General features: G+C 44.0%; 1 protein-coding gene across 16 annotated transcripts in view; it reads right to left on the minus strand.

The window, feature by feature from the left end:
• Positions 1-20667, minus strand: part of LOC110537729 (transcription factor 7-like 2) — a 69362-nt gene that overhangs the window by 10425 nt on the left and 38270 nt on the right. For 8 of the 16 annotated variants that reach the window (XM_021624071.3, XM_021624073.3, XM_021624065.3 and 5 more), the window contains exons 4-8: positions 15229-15352; positions 11139-11226; positions 5236-5322; positions 4091-4210; positions 3651-3813 (exon numbers count right to left, since the gene is read on the minus strand). In XM_021624071.3, the coding sequence (XP_021479746.1) occupies positions 3651-3813; positions 4091-4210; positions 5236-5322; positions 11139-11226; positions 15229-15352 (582 nt within the window). The remainder of the gene's footprint in view (positions 1-3650; positions 3814-4090; positions 4211-5235; positions 5323-11138; positions 11227-15228; positions 15353-20667) is intronic. The other 8 variants (XM_090192732.1, XM_090192735.1, XM_021624067.3 and 5 more) reach the window with 1 other exon arrangement.

The following is a 20667-nucleotide window of genomic DNA, read 5'->3' on the forward strand; positions in this document are numbered from 1 at the left end:
GAAAAGGGGGATAGAGTGGCTTGAGAAAGTATTCACCCCCCTTGGCATTTTTCCAGATTGCCTTACAACCTGGAATTAAAATAGATCTTTGGGGGGTTTGTATAATTTGATATACATAACATGCTATACCCGCCTTTGATATACCCTTTGAAGATGCAAAATATTTTTTTATTGTGAAACAAACCAAAAAATAAGACAAAAAACAGAAAACGTACTTATTCACCCCAAAGTCAATAATTTGTAGAGCCACTTTTTGCAGTAATTACAGCTGCAAGTCTATTGGGGTATGTCTCTATAAGCTTGGCACATATAGGCACATTCGTCAAGGCAAAACTGCTCCAGCTCCTTCAAGTTGGATGGGTTCTGCTGGTGTACAGCAATCTTTAAATCATACCACAGATTCTCAATTGGATTGAGGTCTGGGCTTTGACTAGGCCATTCCAAGACATTTAAATGTTTCTCCTTAAACCACTCAAGTGTTGCTTTAGCAGTATGCTCAGGGTCATTGTCCTGCTGGAAGGGGAATTTCCGTCCCAGTCTCAAATCTCTGGAAGACCAAAACAGGTTTCCCTCAAGAATTTCCCTGTATTTAGTGCCATCCATCATTCCTTCAATTTTGACCAGTTTCCCAGTCCCTGCCGATGAAAAACATCCCCACAGAATGATACTGCGACCACCATGCTTCACTGTGGGGATGGTGTTCTCGGGGTGATGGGGGGTGTTGGGTTTGCACAAGATATAGCGTTTTCCTTGATGGACAAAAAGCAACATTTTTGTCTCATCTAACCAGAGTACCTTCTTCCATATGTTTGGGGAGTCTCCCACATGCCTTTTGGCGAACACCAAACGTGTTTGCTTATTTTTTTCTTTAAGCAATGGCTTTTTTCTGGATACTCTTCTGTAAAGCCCAGCTCTGTGGAGTGTACGGCTTAAAGTGGTCCTATGGGCAGATACTCCAATCTCCTCTGTTGAGCTTTGCAGCTCCTTTAGGGTTATCTTTGGTCTCTTTGTTGCCTCTGATTATTGCCCTCCTTGCCTGGTCTATAGGTTTTGGTGGGCGGCCCTCTCTTGGCAGGTTTGTTGTGGTGCCATGTTCTTTACATTTTTTATTAATGGATTGAATGGTGCTCCGTGGGATGTTCAAAGTTTCTGATATTTTTTTATAACCTAACCCTGATCTGTACTTCGCCACAACTTTGTCCCTGACCTGTTTGGAGAGAGCCTTGATCTTCATGGTTCAGCTTGCTTGGTGGTGCCCCTTGCTTAGTGGTGTTGCAGCCTCTGGGGCCTTTCAGAACATGTGTATATATACTGAGATCATGTGATAGATCACGTGACACGTAGATTGCACACAGGTGGACTTTATTTAACTAATTATGTGACTTCTGAAGGTAAGTGGTTGCACCAGATGTTATTTAGGGGCTTCATAGCAAAGGTGGTGAATACATACACATTTTTTGAAACAAGTAATTTTTTTAATTTCACTTCACCAATTTGGACTATTTTGTCCATTACATGAAATACAAATACAAATTCATTTAAATTACAGGTTGTAATGCAACAAAATAGGAAAAATACCAAGGGGGTGAATACTTATGCAAGGCACTGTACCTAGTCAGTTGTACAATTGAATGCCTTCAACTGAAATGTGTTTTCCGCATTTAACCCACCCCCTCTGAATAAGAGAGGTGCAGGGGGCTGCCTTAATCAACAGCTATGTCTTCAGTGCCTGGGGAGTAGTGGGTTAACTGCCTTGCTCAGGGGCAGAACGACAGATTTTTACGATGTCAGTTTGGGGATTCAATCCAGCAACCTTTTGGTTACTGGCCCAACACTCTAACCACTAGGCTACCTGCTTACATTGGCAACCAGTTTATAATAGCAATAAGTCACCTCAGGGGTTTGTGATATATAGCCAATATAGCACGGCTAAGGGCTGTGGTATACTCCGTGTTGCGTCGAGTCTAAGAACAGTCCTTAGCCTTGGCATATTGGCCATATACCACACCTTCTCGGGCCTTATTGCTTAATTATACCATGGCATTGCTGAATACTCCTTTCTGAAGTGCATTCTAGAGTGTGCATTTGTTTCCCTTATAACACACGGTATGTTTGCATGGTAGAATTCAATAGCTATAGTTAATTTTTACATGTTTTGTTTGAGCTGCTTTTGAAAGCAAAAGTCGAATTGAAAACAGTATTGGTATTGTTGAATTATATTTTTATAATAGCAAGCTAGGACTGACGTTTTGGTTACCACGTCTGTTTGTTTGGTTACCACGTCTGTTTGTTTGGTTACCATGGCAACTACTGTAGCTATCTAGTAAACTTGCTAGCTACTTCAGTGGGTGTTGAACACATTTCCAACAGCAAATGAACCCATTTCTAATGGTAAACGTGTTAAATTATAGTCATGGTATAAAAGGGACAATCAGCTCGGGGCTCCATGCGTTCTCTGGAAAATAATGCAACTCTGTGGAAGGTCAATTCCACTCCGCGCTACACACCTTCAATGTCTTTCATTATTCTCCTTAGAACTCTAATTAAGTGACAATGCCCGATAAGCCGATGTTTGGAGGATATATTGGCAAACTGTGCCAAGATATACTCCAAACACCGGCTTCGAGGGCATTATCACTTTTATACAACGGGTTACCAACTTATTCATACTATTTAATCATTTCACAAGATATAGTGACATTGGATAGATGAAGGGCCACTATGAAAAGTTCTGAGACAGACAACATCATGTAAGACAAAGGAGCTGATTGTGGACTACAGGAAAAGGCGGGCCGAACAGGCCTCCATTAACATCAACAGGGCTGTAGTGGAGCGGGTCGAGGGTTTCAAGTTCCTTGGTGTCCACATCACCAACAATCTACCATGGTCTTAACATACCAAGACAGTCGTGAAGAGGGTACGACAAAACCTTCTCCCTCTCAGGAGACTGAAAAGATTTGGTATGGGTCCCCAGATCCTCAAAAAGTTATACAGCTGCAAGAGCATCTTGACTGGTTGCATCACCGCCTGGTATGGCAACTGCTCGGCATCTGACCGTAAGGCACTACAGAGGGTAGAGCGTCACCCACCCAGTCACCCAAGTCATAGACTATTTACTCTGCTACCGCACAACAAGCGGTACCGGAGCACCAAGTCTAGGTCCAAAAGGGTCCTTAACAGCTTCTACCCCCAAGCCATAAGACTGTTGAACAATTAATCAAATGGCCACCGGACTATAACATTGACCCCCCCCCCCCCCCCTATAGTTTATTTGGTAAATATTTTCTTAACTCTACTTGAACTGCACTGTTGTTAAGGGCTTGTAAGTAAGCAAGTAAGGTCTGCACTTGTTGTATTCGGCGCATGTGACAAATAAAGTTTTATTTGATTTGATGATATTCATCCCATTGAGATATTTCTGCATCTTGGTCAATGGTATCATATGCAGCAGTCAGTCGCGCAGGGGGTAACTCACAGGGTAGTAATTCACATTACTGAGATATTCCTCTCAAGTCCATCTCTCATGTGTGAAATCAACAGCAGGGGTTGAGACGAGGGATTTGGGAATGAGTCTCTTTGCTGCATGAGTATTCATGGATGTGTGTGTGTGTGTGTGTGTGTGTGTGTGTGTGTGTGTGCTCGCTGCTCACCCTTCTGCCAAGTATCTGGTTGATGGCAGCGCTCTCCTTCAGTGTGCACTCAGCGATCACCTTGGCCCTCATCTCCTTCATGTACAGCATGAAAGCATTCAGAGGCTTCTTGATCACTGGCTTCTTAGGCTCCTTCTCCCGCTTGGGCTCCTGGTGTGGCTTACTGAGGGGGGGGGGGGGGGGGGGGGGGGGGCAGAGCAGAGCAAAACAAACAAGATCAACAGGGACACCCGTGGTGAATATGTACACAAGAACATCAAAACAATAAGGCGCTATTCATCCATCTAAGCTTTTGATACACTTTCAATGCATCAATGAGATACTACGGTATTATATGCCATGTAGCTAGCACACACAGATCACACATCTCCTTTGACAGACACGTGTGTCTAACTCTAGGAGTCATTGTAGAGACAGGGGTTCACCATGGGGGTACTTACGCGTACACGTTCCTGTCGTAATGGTCATGATGGTCCTGTTTGCCTGAAGGTGGCACGATGGCTGGATGGGGGATCCCTGTTGAGTGCATGCCTGGCCCTAGCATCAGAGAATGAGAGAACCTAGAAGGGGAGAGACAGAGGGAGGGCGAGAGAGACAAAGAGAGACAGAGACCAAAGCATCAGACAATATGTTTTGTCTTTATATATGGCAACGTGACCATGAAGCGCTGAAGCACGCGGGCGGTTGGTTGGCCCTGAGAGAATGGGCTTCCTGGCAGTCCTCTCAAGAGCGTTAAGACTGTGAGAAGTCTCATCCAACGCCAGCAGATGGAGCTGTGGTCACACTTAGACAAAAGCTAGGCTGCGCTGTAGATACAGCAGATAACATGAATATACTTGCTCTAGTTTTCATTCGTGTTTCATTAAAGGCTTATTTTCAGTGTGTTATATTTTTGAGATTCATATGATTTTTATTCATTATTGGATTGGGACTGAAAAGTGCCATTTACTGAAACTTTACTGAACGTTTTAGTTGCCATGTTGGAAATGTGTGTTTTTGATTTCCTGAAAGTCATATTTTATATACCTGGTCATTAAATGTATTTTCTGATTCATACAAAAGACATCATTCTTCTAGTGTAAAATCCTACAGATTCACCCTGAACTGATGGGAAAAAGAGAATGCGGTGTGACATAGATGTTTGGTGACATTTAAATGTGAACCATGTCTCCAGTTGGATATATTTCTGAAGCTAACTGAGCTAGCATGTTTGGCTCGCCAGGTACAGTAACAGAGGAGAGATCTCATGACTGAGCCTTTGCCTAAAATAACAACAGTCAACAGCAGACAGTTTGCAGTGGTTTATAGCATCTCTCTTTGTCACGGCAACTGGAGACACACTGCTGCACTCACTCTTCTGTCCAGGAGAACAGACGGGTTGTCTCTTCATGTGTGTCCCCACACAGTTGCAGGGTAGTTTATAGCAGTTGACACACAGAAAGACAGGACACACATTGCGGAGGCACCTGTACAAGGCAATAGCGAAAGGCACATGGTAGGTGGGAGGAGTAGAAGCATTGGTCTGGAAGGGGTATGTATTTTGCGATTCCCTCCCCAGACTGAAGCGGCTCAGCTCATACTGTACCTGGGGTAGGAAGAGCTGTTGGGGAGACTGGAGGAGTAGGGCTGTCTGAATCCACATGAGGACAGGGGATAGACAGGCTGACTTTGCCTGTGGTTGGGAGGACAAATAGGGATGCAACAGGGTTCAACTAGGCTGCTGACCAAATCCTCACTGCCTAACTTCTTACAATTTGTTTAGACCAGTGGAGGCTGCTGAGGGGAGGACGGCTCATAATAAATGCTGGAACGGAGCAAATGGAATGGCATGGAACACATAGAAACCATCTGTTTGATACCATTCCCGGGACCTCCATCATATGTTAGCAAAAAAAAAATGCTTTTCACGTCTTATCTTATCATCAGGTGAACGAACATGGCAAAGCGAAGTAATCAACATAGATCATTTTTCATTATTTTGACCTCCCCACATTATAATTGGAAGAGGAAGTGTAAACTCTAACATTGCCTATTACCTAGAGAGGTAACTCCAAACACATTTTCGCTAAGAGCAGCTGTTTTGCTGGTTAAACAAAGGTTAGCCATGTGTTGGCAAAACATTATGTCGAAGTCAAGAAAGCTTACCAGCAGCCAGTGGCACTTGTTGCACTGGTAGCCTATTCGCAGAAGCCTGTCAGATAATCCAGTGAGTGTAATTGGTTCCAATAAGTGTAATTTGCTCAATATTAGGAGTTTAGAAATGAAGTCGACATCATTAGAAATAATATATTTTCCTATGTTCTACTGTAGGTATGTAATTCAAAATTACTTTATTCTGTTATTGCTAGCGATATCCATTAAAACATTGCTGGGGGGAAAAAAAACGTTTAAAAAAATTACAATATTTTTGCAGACCCTGGTTGACTAGCCCTGCTATAGGTATATACGGGCAGTCTGGGTTCTCAGTCTGTGTACTAGCTAGCTAATGAGGGGCTTGATCATGACTGGTTATGGAGTTAAGTCCATCCTAATGTACCAGTATTGTTTCCGTCCCTCTCCTCGCCCCAACCAGGGCTTTAGCCAAGGACCCTCTGAACACATTACCAACTGCCACTCAAGAAACCTCATTATGTATTGCTCCACAAAAGCTGTGTCCCTTGCAGAGCAAGGGAAACAACTACTTCTAGTTCTCAGAGCGGGTGACGTCACCAACTGAAAGACGAGGAGTGAAATCGGGGAGGTGCATATTTGTTTCTCTTTTGGTCCATTCAACAACAGAGCGATACGATCCTTGTTTCAGCAGGATGTTGTATCTATACCTTATGTCATGCCTTATTGGAATGGATTTATTGATAATATCTGTTGGGAAAAAGTTTAGATGTTGCCACACACATTACCTACTTGTTAACAAAATGAAGGAAGTTTCCTTTAAAATGATTCAGAAATATTATCCTGCCAACCACTATATGAAGAAGTTTAAGGAAAACATCAACTCAAATTGCTCCTTTTGTAATGACCACCCAGAAACAGTGTTGCATCTTTTTTGGAATTGTATGCATGTAAGAAAACTGTGGCAAGACATCAGTAGGTTTATAATTGAACACATTTATGAAGATTTTACACTATTGTGGAGAGATGTACTGTTTGGATTCTTTACATACAATAGAAATAATCTGATTTTTTTTTTATGTAATTCATTTCATTATTCTTTTGGCCAAATTGCATATACACAAATGAACATTTACAAACAGAAAACCACATTTTCGTACCCTACAAAAATAACACACTCACACCCCACACACTCAGAAACTGAAAATATATGTGTGTACGTTGTACAATCAACTGGTAAGAGAGAGCCTGAAACGTCACATTCATTTGTACATATCCACTGTATACATGTATTGTGGCAAAGTTGGTTCCTGTTCCAGTCACATCTATGGTCACGTTCGCGTGGGTGAAACAAAAACACCCTAATGTTTGGTTGACAATAGAGCCTCCCACAATGCAGGCGATGGCTGCAGGATGAAGGTGGTGAAGAGCAACTGCAGAAACTTGCAGGCGACTGCTGTCAAAACCTCATGACCTTTGATCACGTGATTTTTGTCAAGTTCATGGAGTCAACGTGTAGGCGCAAGTCGAAAATGTTTATCCCCATAATGAGGCACACTTTGGTCACTGACTTGACACGTGATCTGCTCAAACGCGCCCACAATGCTGAATCTTCCAACAAAAGCTAACTAGCAAGCTACTGTAGCTAGTAGTGCTAATGCTTACATCATTATGAGTATTCACAAGTCATTGCAGTAGCCTCCTGAGTCAGCTGCTGTGCTCAGCTGACCCAACGATCGCGGAGAAACATTCTGATCTACGGACTGATTTCTGATAACAGTCGGTTCCTCTTAATTTTGGGGCTGCATGTCTACAACTTTAGGGTAATTGAAACAGGCTAAGTAAGCTTTTTATGTCAGTGACGGAAAAGCTAGCTAACTATGTCAGGAGCCTAAGTTAACAGTTAGCTACACAGCTGATGAAGTGCCTCTGGCGACTAACGTCCTGACTTTGTGCAGGAGATAGCCACTGGTATGTTTCTATTTTCTCACAATTGCAAACTATTAAATCACTGTCACAACATTTGTAATAATTTAGCTATTTAGTTGTTCTTCCTATTTCATGGAGAGTCATACGAGAGTGCAGCGATATAAAAAAATGTGGAACTACGTTTTCAAATTTGAAAATGAGTTCCACGTCCTACAAGAGAGATAGATCGGATGAGGGACGAGCTTCGTTTCCTTATTCAAACGGTTATTACAGTGACATTTGGCTTGCCAATTACCCTCATCCAATATTCCATGACCTTATATAGAGTATCTCTTGCTACCTTCACTGCTTACCTCACTAAGGGTCCTGCTGTATGTACAGATGTATGATCTTAATTTGATCACCCTGCTTTGCACAGCAGGATATGCAAACTTCAAATCAAATCCAATAAAATGTTATTGGTCGCATACATATAGTTAGCAGATGTTATAACACACAAAAAAACGAAATACTGCACAGTTTCCTAGGAGCCATGAACAGGGTGTCCATGTCTATTGTGTATAGTGTACTCAAGGTTTAAAAAGGTTTCTAATGTTTGTAATGTCCAATATCACATTTCAGACTTGATTTGCCCTAACAAAAAATGTATCAACCCCTACAAAAATGTTCATTAATTATAATCCAGAAAATAATTCTAAATTCCTGTTGCTGCAGGATTATTTTCCTACTGTGAGAAACTGGTCAAATTAAGATTCTACACCTGTATAACATGACTGTGTGAAGGGTGGTGGATGGATGTATGGGGGGAGGCAGGAATCTTTGATATGCAGCAGCACCCCCTTTCCCAGCCTTCCTCAGCCCTAGGAGGTCCCTGAGATCAAGGAAGGCAGAGGAGGCTCAGTGTCAGGGAGGCTCCCAGGTCCAGAGGGTTCTCTCAGGGAGGGATTCACTTGCTAATCCCAGCCAACAGGCCCATTAGGAGCAACATCCACATCCAGGACCCAACTAACACCTCTCCTCTCCACAGCCCTGTCTGTCCTCTGCTGGGGAGAGAACATTTCCTGTTTGTGTTGTGGCACAGATGGGGTTTTCCTGTGTATTTGCATACCGATACACTTGTGATTTGTCCCTCTCATGTCCCTTTAAGAGTACCAACTATTCAAACTCTATAGAGAAATCTCAATCCATTTAAAAAAATAAAAACTTAAACCTGTATCTGAACTTCTTTAAAACAAATGAACTGTGAAATGTACTGCAATCTGCTAGGCTGTGCCTACAGTGGGCTGCCTAGCTTCATGTGGAAAGAAGACAATACACATCCTCCCAGGCCCCAGTCACGTGCCATACGGTGGCTGGAGTGAGTCACATCCAGTTCTTTGTCATCCCCTTTCCTTGCTCTCTCTTTCCCCACACAAAGAGGGACACAAGAAAACCAAACAAATGCATAATCTGCACTAAGAAGATTACGAGTTTGTAAACAAGATGATTTGTTGACAATACCACAGAAACTCCACAGTGACCATTAACTGTTTGAAATAAAAGTCAGTGAGAGAGAGCCCAGAGAAATAGCAGACCTCTGCCTCGTGCGGACGGAGCCTGTCTAGGGAGTGCCAAAGTCCTCCACCAGCTTTAAAGAAACACAGCATGGGTGTGAATGGAAGTAGTATTAGCTGTCATTCTATTATGGTGAACCAAATCCCCATCACATTTAAGATAAGCCCACAATTGTTCAGGGGGATTCGCTCTAAGTTATTCTGCCAGTTACAGATTTTTAATACATGGATTTGTAAAGTTGAGCTCAAGTCAATGGATGGATTGTTAGCCACAGCGTGTCTGAGATTATGGGTGTTAAAACATATTCTGATTTGGCATCGTATCCACATTCTGTGATAGTGCCTTAGAGGCCGGGAAGGCAAGGAAGACAGTGGTTTCATTTTGAGAGTGGAACTCTAGGCTAGATATGATCAATGAATCAGGGCATTCGTATCTTAGTTAGTGAACTATTCGATCACCAAATTTGTCACGATAACCAGCTTTATAGGAGCTACTAACTGTGTGGGATGAAGTGGTTTGTATTTGTATTTATCATGGATCCCCATTAGCTGCTCTTCCTGGGGTCCAGCAAAATTAAGGCAGTTTATACAATTTTAAAAAACATTACAATACATTCACAGATTTCACAACACACTGTGTGCCCTCAGGCCCCTACTCCACCACTACCACATATCTACAGTACAAAATCCATGTGTACGTGTGTGTATAGTGCGTATGTTATTGTGTGTGTGTATGCATGTGTCTGTGCCTATGTTTGTGTTGCTCCACAGTCCCCGCTGTTCCATAAGGTGTTTTTTTTTACATCTGATTCTACTGCTTGCATCAGTTACTTGATGTGGAATAGAGTTCCATGTAGTCAGGGCTCTATGTAGTACTGTGCGCCTCCCCATAGTCTGTTCTGGACTTGGGGACTGTGAAGAGACCTCTTGTGGCATGTCTTGTGGGGTATGCATGGGTGTCTGAGTGTCAGTAGTTCAAACAGACAGCTCAGTGCATTCAACATGTCAATACCTCACATAAATACAAGCAGTGATGAAGTCAATCTCTCCTCCACTTTGCGCCAGGAGAGATTGACATGCATATTATTAATGTTAGCTCTCTGTGTATATCCAAGGGCCAGACGTGCTACCCTGTTCTGAGCCAATTGCAATTTTCCTAAGTCCTTTTTTTGTGGCACCTGACCACACGACTGAACAGTAGTCCAGGTGCGACAAAACTAGAGTCTGTAGGACCTGCCTTGTTGATAGTGCTGTAAGAAGGTAGAGTAGCGCTTTATTATGGACAGACCCCCCCCATCTTAGCTACTGTTGTATCAATATATTCTGACCATGACAGTTTACAATCTAGGTTTACTCCAAGCATTTTAGTCACCTAGTTGGGTTTTAGTGTTTAGTGAATGATTTGTCCCAAATACAATGCTTTTAGTTATAGAAATATTTAGGACTAACTTATTCCTTGCCATCCACTCTGAAACTAACTGCAGCTCTTTGTTAAGTGATGCAATCATTTCAGTCACTATAGTAGCTGACGTGTATAGTGTTGAGTCATCCGCATACATGGCTTTACTCAAAGCCAGTGGTATGTCGTTAGTAAAGATTGAAAAAAGTAAGGGTCCTAGAGAGTTGCCCTGGGGATTTCCTGATTCTACCTGGATTATGTTGGAGAGGCTTCCATTAAAGAACACCATACAAAAAAAGTATTGAGTGGCTGAGGTGAAGCTGGATTGGTTGATGTAATAGTGGTGAGTAGTCAAGGTGTGTGTGTGTATGCGGCATGTGCGTGTGCGAGAGAGTATGTGTGTGTGTGTGTGTGTGTGTGTGTACTTGAGAGTATATGAGTGTGTGTGTGTGTGCACGAGAGAGAGAGTGTGTATGTGTGTGTGTGCGTGAGACTTACCAGCCCATGGAGGGGGGCATCTGTCCCACACCGCCCTGAGGTAGGGAGTAGAAGCCTGAGATGTCCTGGGACTGGGGCCTGTGAACGCCTGGAGGGGACACACAGAAGACGACAGGCTTGTTAACTCATGGCCCCTGACTCAGCAAGGGCCTCATTACCTGGCTGGGAACCTACCATTACACACACAGGTCAAACACACAACCTCCCCCATTCTCATACACCCCTACTGGGTGGGTCAAGGGGGTGTTGATGTACGATGTACGAGAACTAAGGCCTAAAGTCAGCCCTCCAGCATCTTGTTGAACCACTACCAAGTGAAATGAAGAAACTCAGAGCCGTGAACTATGTTCTTTGTTTCCACTCCTTTGTAAACAGCCAGTTTCCTGTGAACATGACTTTGACATTCTGAGCTTACGTCATCTTCTCCTAGGGCAAGCAGTTTTACTGTCTGGCCTCTGCTGCTTGCATCACACCACCAACAATTGTCTCATGGCAAAAGAGGGATCTTGATCCAAGCTACAAGTTCCTTCCCATGATGTGTCAGTCAATCAGACGCCTGTGAGGTTAGGACCCCACTCACTACTTCACCCCGCTCCACAGACACCCACCCTACTGACGCTCGCTAGGCCAGGCAGCGAAATGGTTTTAATAAACGGGACGTTTTCCATTATCGAGTCGGCCGACATAAAAGAGCAGCGTCCCGAAACAAAACAAAAAAGGCTCTCTCTGTGCCTTTCAAAGGAAGTCCTTTGTCAACAGCGAGCACCTAGCACTTAAGCGCAACCCGAAGGTAACCTATATTTGTTGCAGAAGAATGCTGCAGATTACTGTAATTTGCCGTCGCTGCAGGCCTGTTTCTGGACTGGATCATTTAGAAATCTGAAGGACTGGAATGTACCTCTCTCGTCCCTCCCTCCCTCCTAAAAAAGCCTCTGTCCCTCGTGTACAGACCACTGTGCAGTCTCAATCTCTACTCTCCCAACACAGTTATGACAAATTAAGAGATCTCCAGTAACAACTTTAACCCCGCTTGATATTTAATGTGTTTATGACGCACTTAACTTCAATACTTAGCCTTTTTAAAATGTTAAATACCTACATTTAACTTTAACTTGAATCTATTCAGGTAAATTCAAAATGAAATGTCACTTTTGATTTATTTACCGGTTAAAATGTAGTAATTGCACTGTTTTGTTTCTTGCGGTAAAGAAAAACATCAAATACATTAAAACAAACATCTGTGAAATGATATCAGACACAAGGTCGTTCAGTTAACTGTATCTCTCAGGTGCAAGATAAAACAACGTAGTCCAAAAAAAAAACTCGATATGTTTTTAGGATACACGGCTCAAAATTGCATTTCAATACTGACAACCAGTTACTGTAGCCAAAACCACAGAAAGAGAAACTGTTATTGTATCGGAATCCAAAATGACTGGACAGTAGCTCTTGTGCTGTGCCTGAAAAAAAGACCCAAAGAGAAACACCTGTAGAGTACAGTGCATTACAATAGCTTTCGTTTCTCCTGTACTTTTCTATTTTTCACTCTGTACTTCACCCTAGCGCAGGCAAAGCTGCACCCGTAAACAAACGTGACAACATGGTGTGACTTTGATCGTTTGGTACGATGGTTGACACCGAATGACTAATAGTCCATGTCTGTAGTGAATGCACTGACTGACATGCAGACAGACTGGCTGGCTGAGTGGGGTAATGGAAATGGATGGAGAGTGCTTGGAGGGACTATTGTCAGAGAAGCTGCTTGAAACTCTGACTGATTGTCAGCTGCAGTCTCTGCACACTGCAAAGTGAGGTACTTGTGGGAAATCAATGTGAGGATACTGAGGTAGGCCTGCAGCGCAAGGGTGTGTGGTAAGAGAGGTGAGGTGTGATGATGTCTGAGGTAATAGGATGTAGCACAGTAATGGGGGCGAGGTGAGATGGTGTCAGAAGGACGTAAGGCGGTATCAGCTGTGTACAGGTAGGGCCAGACCTCTCACTGTGGGGTGAGTCCCTGGTTCTCGGCCCTCGCGTCACCCCTGGGCATTGTCACGTTACCTAGCTGCTACACCACTCAGCCCCAGTCTAGAAAAGGGATGGGAGAGCAGGGGAATTCCAGCAGGAAACTGAGAGAGGTTGTCTGGGCTGGGGCCTGCTGCCTTGCTCTGTCTGTGGAGGAGGTTTTGTCTCTCTGTGCCTGCCCGTCTCTCAGAGTGGACAGAGATAGGCCCCGACGCAGGCAGCAGCACTGACAGACAGACCCAGCCTTGGCCAAAGACCAACTACAGCCACAATCCAACACTGATTGCTATTCAGCCAGAGTCAGTCTTCACCGGAGTGATGCAAGAGGACATTTTCATTGGCTTGTTAATTAAAGTGTGACTCCGGCTGTGTTCGGGTTAAAATGGCATTTTCATCCCACTGAAAATGAATCAGATCCATTGAATTGATAAAGATGAACTCAAACACATTTGTCATCTCTCTCTCTCTGGATTTGAGTGGCATCTTCGTGGGAGATGTTTAGGAGAGTGATGGAGTGAGTGCGGTGGGTGTGGGTCTGTGAGGGACTTTGCGAGCCAAGTGTGCGAGCGACTGTGTAAGAGTAGCGTGCCAAGCAGAACCTTCCTTGTGTGCTGCCGAGATGGCCCTGTGTGATTGTCACCCTAATTGCTCCCAGCTGTGTGCGTGTGTGTGTGTTTGAGAGGGGGCTGTGTGGCAAGCAGCCCCTCGTGGGGAAGGGACCACTTCAAGTGCGGTGGTGGGACCGCCGGAGGCTCACTGGAAAGAAGGGCCTGTCTCTGGGCTGCACCATTTCTCCCAGCTAGTGCTCTACTTTTGACCAGGGCCTATAAGGAATAGGGTGTCATTTGGGATGCAGCCCCTGTCTCTGGGCTGCAGCTGCTGCTCGGCTCCACACGGCTCCACCGCTGCAGTTCAGGAACCATGGGTGGAGGTGTGTGTGTGTGTGTGTGTGTGTGTGTGTGTGTGTGTGTGTGTGGAGGTTCGGGAAAGACGGCATCAGCACAACACAGGGCCAGGGGTTTCCCATGACTGCGTGAACTGACCAGGAAAAACTCCAGACCCAAGTAATATGCTATTAATAAGGGCCCATAGTTTTTCATGATAAGGTCATAGCAGTGGCACAGTACAAGTATGACTTAAGAGAAGTGAGAGGCTCCACAGAGGCATTGGCCCAAGTAGATGGTGAAGGGGGAACCATATTCTTCTTTCAGGAATGTTGTTCAAATTCAGGTGGAAGTACTACTTCAATTAGATTCAGGTGAAATAAGGGCCATATAAAATGTGAATCGAGAAGGACCGTGGACTATTGTATTACTCTGCTGTGGTGACTGACAGGAGAAGTCAGGCCTTCCCACTCATCTGGCCTGTGTGCGTTAAGATGAGGGAGATGATGATGAGGGGGAAGGCCTGACTTCTCCTGTCAGTCACCACAGCAGAGTAAGACAATAGTCCACAGTCCTTCTCAAGACGATGATGAGGGAGATGATGATGATGGAGATGGTGATGAGGGAGAAGATGATGGGGGAGATGATGATGAGGGAGACGATGATGAGGGAGACGGTGATGAGGGAGACGGTGATGAGGGAGATGATGATCATGAGGGACATGGAGATGATGATGAGGTAGATGGTGATGAGGGAGACGGTGATGAGGGAGACGGTGATGAGGGAGATGATGATCATGAGGGACATGGAGATGATGATGAGGGAGATGGTGATGAGGGAGATGAGGGAGACGGTGATGAGGGAGATGATGATCACGAGGGAGATGGTAATGAGGGAGATGATGATGATCATGATGGACATGGCGATGATGATGAGGGAGATGGTAATGAGGGAGATGATGGAGATGATGATGAAGGAGATGATGATGATGATGATGATGAGGGAGATGATGATGAAAGAAATGATGATGTGGGAGATGGAAATGAGGGAGATGACGATGAAGGAGATGATGATGAGGGAGATGATGATGTGGGAGATGGTAATGAGAGAGATGATGATGAGGGAGATGATGATGAGGGAGATGGTAATGAGGGAGATGATGATGAGGGAGATGAATGACCTACCTTTCTGGCTCATGTCTGTGGGCAGGTGAGGGGGGCTGGGGTTGAAGTGGTCATTGCTGTACGGCAACAGGGACGTCAGGGGGTGCATCCCGTGAGACTGCTGGACCACCGAAACTTTGTTGGACTGCAACAGAGAGAGAGAGAGAGACAGAGACAGAGAGAAAGAGAGAGCACGAAAGAAAGAAAGAGTGTGAGAGAGAGTGAGAGACAGAGAAAGAGAGAGAATGAGAGAGAAAGAGAGGCGGTCGTCATTTTAAGCATGGTTTGGAACAAACATGTGCTTTGGAGGCTGAATACATTTGCTCCCATTGGGTTGGCTGGGGATTCGGGGAGGGGTGGAGGGTGTGGGGGTACATTTGATCGATAGGCCTTTGATGATCAAGGGAGGCTGCGTGAGAGCTTGTTTGCTTTCATGTTTCTGTTTACAAATGGCTTTCAATAACTTACGTGAAATCCAGTTATTTCTAATGCTAACAGCATGCTGTTTGACATATGATATGTCACAGTGGTTACCATGTCGGAGGTATTCGCCCGTTCTTGGACATAGTTGCAATAGCAGAGCCTTTCATATTTATTCAATGTGTGTGTGTGTGTGTGTGTGTGTGTGTGTGTGTGTGTGAAGGTTTGGCAGAGGCATTGATTTCCATGTGTATGTACATATTTATGAAAAAGTTTTTAAAAAAATTCCCCGCTGCTCTGAAGACTCCAGCAGCAGCACTACTGAGAGAGGCTCGTCCTACTGCTTCACGGTGCCCCCTGCTGTTTTACAAAGCGAATGCCTTATCACTTTAAGGCAGTTCTTCCACGCGCGCCGACACACATTAAAACATACTTTCAACATTCCCCTCTATCACCTGATCACATCAAACGTAGACCTCCTAACACTGGATCTCAGGAGTATTTTTTTGCATCTGACAAACCACGTGGTCTACAGTATATTCAGGAGCAGGGCATCTCTCTCTCTCTCTCTTTCTCTCTTCCTCTCACTTTCTCTTTAGCTGTCTCTCCCTCTCTCTCTTTCTCTTTAGCTCTCTCTCTCTCTTTCTCTCTCCCTCTCTCTCTCCCTCTAGCTCTCTTTCTCTTTAGGTCTCTCTCTTTCTCTTTAGCTCTCTCTCTCTCTTTCTCTTTAGCTCTCTCTCTCTTTAGGTCTCTCTCTCTTTAGGTCTCTCTCTCGTTAGGTCTCTCTCTCTTTAGGTCTCTCTTTCTCTTTAGGTCTCTCTCTCTCTATCTCTCTCGCTCTTTAGCTCTCTCTCTCTCTTTAGCTCTCTCTCTCTCTCTTTAGCTCTCTCTCTCTTTCTCTTTAGCTCTCTCTCTCTCTTTCTCTCTCCCTCTCTCTCTCCCTCTAGCTCTCTTTCTCTTTAGGTCTCTCTCTTTCTCTTTAGCTCTCTCTCTCTCTTTCTCTTTAGCTCTCTCTCTCTTTAGGTCTCTCTCTCTTTAGGTCTCTCTCTCGTTAGGTCTCTCTCTCTTTAGGTCTCTCTTTCTCTTTAGGTCTCTCTCTCTCTATCTCTCTCGCTCTTTAGCTCTCTCTCTCTCTTTAGCTCTCTCTCTCTCTCTTTAGCTCTCTCTCTCTTTCTCTTTAGCTCGCTCTCTCACTTTCTCTAGCTCTCTCTCTCTCTCTCTCTTTAGCTCTCTCTCTCTCTCTTTAGGTTTCTCTATCTTTCCCTTTAGCTCTCTCTCTCTCTTTAGCTCTCTCTCTTTCTTTTTAGCTCTCTCTCTTTCTTTTTAGCTCTCTCTTTAGCTCTCTCTTTAGCTCTCTCTCTCTCTAGCTCTCTCTCTCTTTAGCTCTTTCTCTCTCTTTAGCACTCTCTTTCTCTTTAGGTCTCTCTCTTTAGGTCTCTCTTTCTCTTTAGCTCTCTCTCTCTCTCGTTCTCTTTAGCTCTCTCTCTCTCTCTCTCTCTATTTAGCTCTCTCACTCTCTCTCTATTTAGCTCTCTCTCTCTCTTTAGCTCTCTCTTTTTAGCTCTCTCTCTCTTTCGATCTCTCTCGTTCTCTTTAGCTCTCTCTCTCTTTCTCTTTAGGTCTCTCTCTCTCTCTCTTTAGGTCTCTCTCTCTTTCTCTTTAGCTCTCTCTCTCTCTTTCTCTTTAGCTCTCTCTCTTTTTATCTCTCTCTCTCTCTCTTTCTTTAGCTCTCTCTCTTTCTCTTTAGCTCTCTCTCTCTTTAGCTCTCTCTCTTTTTATCTCTCTCTCTCTTTCTCTTTAGATCTCTCTCTCTCTTTAGCTCTCTATCTTTCTCTTTAGCTCTCTCACTCTCTCTTTAGCTCTCTCTCTCTTTCTCTTTAGGTCTCTCTCTCTTTCTCTTTAGCTCTCTCTCTCTTCCCTTCCTCCCTCCCCCCTGTAAGAGACCAGAAAAACCCTCCAGGACCACTGGTTCCGTTTCAAGGTCTGAGGTTGACGTACCATTTCCTTGTAACATTAGAGTCGCCACACAATGTTATATTTCAGTTTCTTGATGTCTCGCCTTTCCTAAAGGCAATTAGTCGTCCTTGAAGTGGTTCACTATGTGTGTTCCTTTACACACACTCGCAGAGACAAAATGAGTGCACTCCTTTAACGTATAATTATCAGCCTCCCTCTATTTAACCCCCCCCCCCCCCCCCCTCCACACACACACACACAGAACTTAGACATAATTGCGATTCTGTCGTTGTAACAGAGACAGACTAGTGCGTACACGCATAGGAGCGAGTGCAAATGAACACACACGTATGCACGAAAGTGCGCATGCACCCAAAGAGAAGTGAAATTAACGCAAGACTTCAATCCAACTCCAATCGACAATCTTCGGTCTCCGATAACATCAAAGTCAAAATTCCAATTAGATATTAAACCTTTTTAAAGTACGGCAAACACACAGTGCTCCTCCTGCAGTAATCTAATTTCACTTAAAAGGACATCTATTAGCATATTGTTATTGCCTTTTATCTGGCGCGGGGTTGTGTTTGAACAGGAATCCGGTGTTAAATAAAAGAGGTAATGGTGTTTGAGACATCACTGGGAATTAATGACGGATGATGGCCTCCCCCCCCCCCCCCCCCCCCCCCGACGGCCAATAGGCTACACCTTGACCCTTGTCTCTGCCGCTTCATTCCCTATGCTGATGAAACACTTTGCGCATAATGTATTCTTTGGTTTTCACAGACCTAAGTAGGGTTTTTTGAAGCGGAAATTAGGGGGTCCTTTCTAGAGCACGGCCAGAGTGCTTTGAGAGTAACGTCTTTAATCTCTCTATTTAGATTAAAAACACACTCACTTCTCTGTTCCTCCTCTAGGTCAACCCTCTGTTATATCTCATGGCTGAATGAAGCAGAATCATTTCAATCGAATGGTCTTTGGGGCTTTCAGGTAGGTGAAAAAAAAAGCGATTTTTGTAAAGTAAAGAGATCCAATCCAAATCAGGGTCAAGCTAGTTTTGATATTTTTGTAACATTGTCACTACATGAATGAGGAGAACACATAAAGTACCACTGACAAAACACTCCCTTCCCGTGTGAATCAATCACAAGTTACCATGAATTACCATTCAGAAGACAACTATGTTTGTAATGTCATCTACTATTCATTACAATAGAGAGCCTGTTCCCACCGTATACAGTGTAGTCTATATGTGGCCCCTGTGAAATCCCAGGTTGAGCCTCTGGGCTGCAGACATAGACAGGCAAGTACACAGATGAGCGAGATGGGAGACAGTTGTGACTGTTTACCAATCCACTGTACCACCGCCACACTGAACCACACTGAGCCACACTGAGACAGACTGAGCCAGAGCCTCGCTGTGGTGGGGCTGCGGCATTAGTCATACAGACACACATTCAACACTACCCACACACCCAAACACACACCCATACATTTTCAACAATACCTACATACCCCCATCCGCACATTCTCTCAACACTACCCCCCCCCCCCCCCCACCAACACATACATTTTCAACAATACCTACATACCCCTCCATTCTCTCAACACTACATCCCCCCCCTCACCAACACATCCACACACATTCAACACATACTGACTGAAAGGTGAGAGACAGGTTGGAGGTCTGGGTGAGCAGGGGTATAGAGGCTGAATCTAAAGGTAGGGAAATAACCCACACCCAACTGCAGTGCAGAGAGAGTGAAAGGGTTGTTTGAGGTGGCACAGGATGTCTTCAAAATGAGACCTGAAACTTTCACGTTATTTTTGATCCCCGAACTGGCTATGTGTTTATATATGGGTCCAGGCCAGGGGTGGAAATAATTTTAAAGTTCTCTGGATGACTAAGTTTATGGTTTCTATAAAAAGACTGAGACAGTTTCATGTGTGTGTGTGTGTGTGTGTGTGTGTGTGTGTGTGTGTGTGTATTTGTGTGCAGGGTTGAGTAGGTTACTTTCTAAATGTAATCCATTTCAGTTACTAGTTACCTGCCCAAAATTTTAATCAGTAACGTAACTTTTGGATTACCCAAACTCAGTAACGTTTGTTTAAATTGTTCAAAATTATTATTTAAACCATGTTTTGAGGCTATACAGTGTTGGTTTGCATTTACATTGTTTACAAACAGTGGAGTAAAACAAGCTTATTTCTTGGGTTCTCATGGAGTGTGACAGTTGAACTAAGCTCATGAGGCATTTATAAGTTATATTCTTCAAGAATCAATATATATATATATATTTTTTATCAGCATGAATTAGATTGAGCAATAAAAGTGTCACTTTTATTCCATAGGCTGGGATCCGCACTATGCAGCTGTTGATAGAGCAAATTTGACATCAATGCGCTATGTAAATATCAATAATAAGTGATATCCGTATCGCTGTAGCTTACACCACTGCTGTCATCCTTAACTTCAAGCGTTTATTCAAGTTAGATCATCTTTGGATGCCGACAGCAATCGCACCATTGGAAGACATAGCTTGGACTGTAGTTTGGACTGTAGCCTACAAAAGCCTATTCCTGCTCTTTTCCTGTGATCTATCAAACACATTTGGTGTGTCATCATAGTGGTCTCTGACTTGTGGTCAGACTCACTCAGGTGGAACGAACTTAAACTTGCGCGTTTTTTCAATGCTGATTTGAATGTCATTGACAAAAACAGTGTCAAATATTTTTTTTCGCAAACATCCTTTCTGAATTGAAAAGTAATAATCTAGTTTTTCAAAAGTATCTGTAATCTGATTACAATATTTTTGCTGGTAACGTAACAGATTACAGTTACCGTTTTTTTATTGTAATCCCTTACATGTAAACCGTTACTCCCCAACCCTGTGTGTGTGTGTGTGTGTGTGTGTGTGTGTGTGTGTGTGTGTGTGTGTGTGTGTGTGTGTGTGTGTGTGTGTGTGTGTGTGTGTACATGCGTTCTGCATGTGTATGTATCCAGTGCCCAGGGCCCATGTCTAGTGGCTGACGGTCAGGCAGAGGTACTCCTAACGTCCCTTCCCCGTCATTGCCACTCCCTGCCAT

Source organism: Oncorhynchus mykiss, chromosome 12 (assembly GCF_057628025.1).
Source record: "Oncorhynchus mykiss isolate SJ-2025 chromosome 12, ASM5762802v1, whole genome shotgun sequence".
In the NCBI taxonomy this organism is placed as follows: Eukaryota; Metazoa; Chordata; class Actinopteri; order Salmoniformes; family Salmonidae; genus Oncorhynchus; species Oncorhynchus mykiss.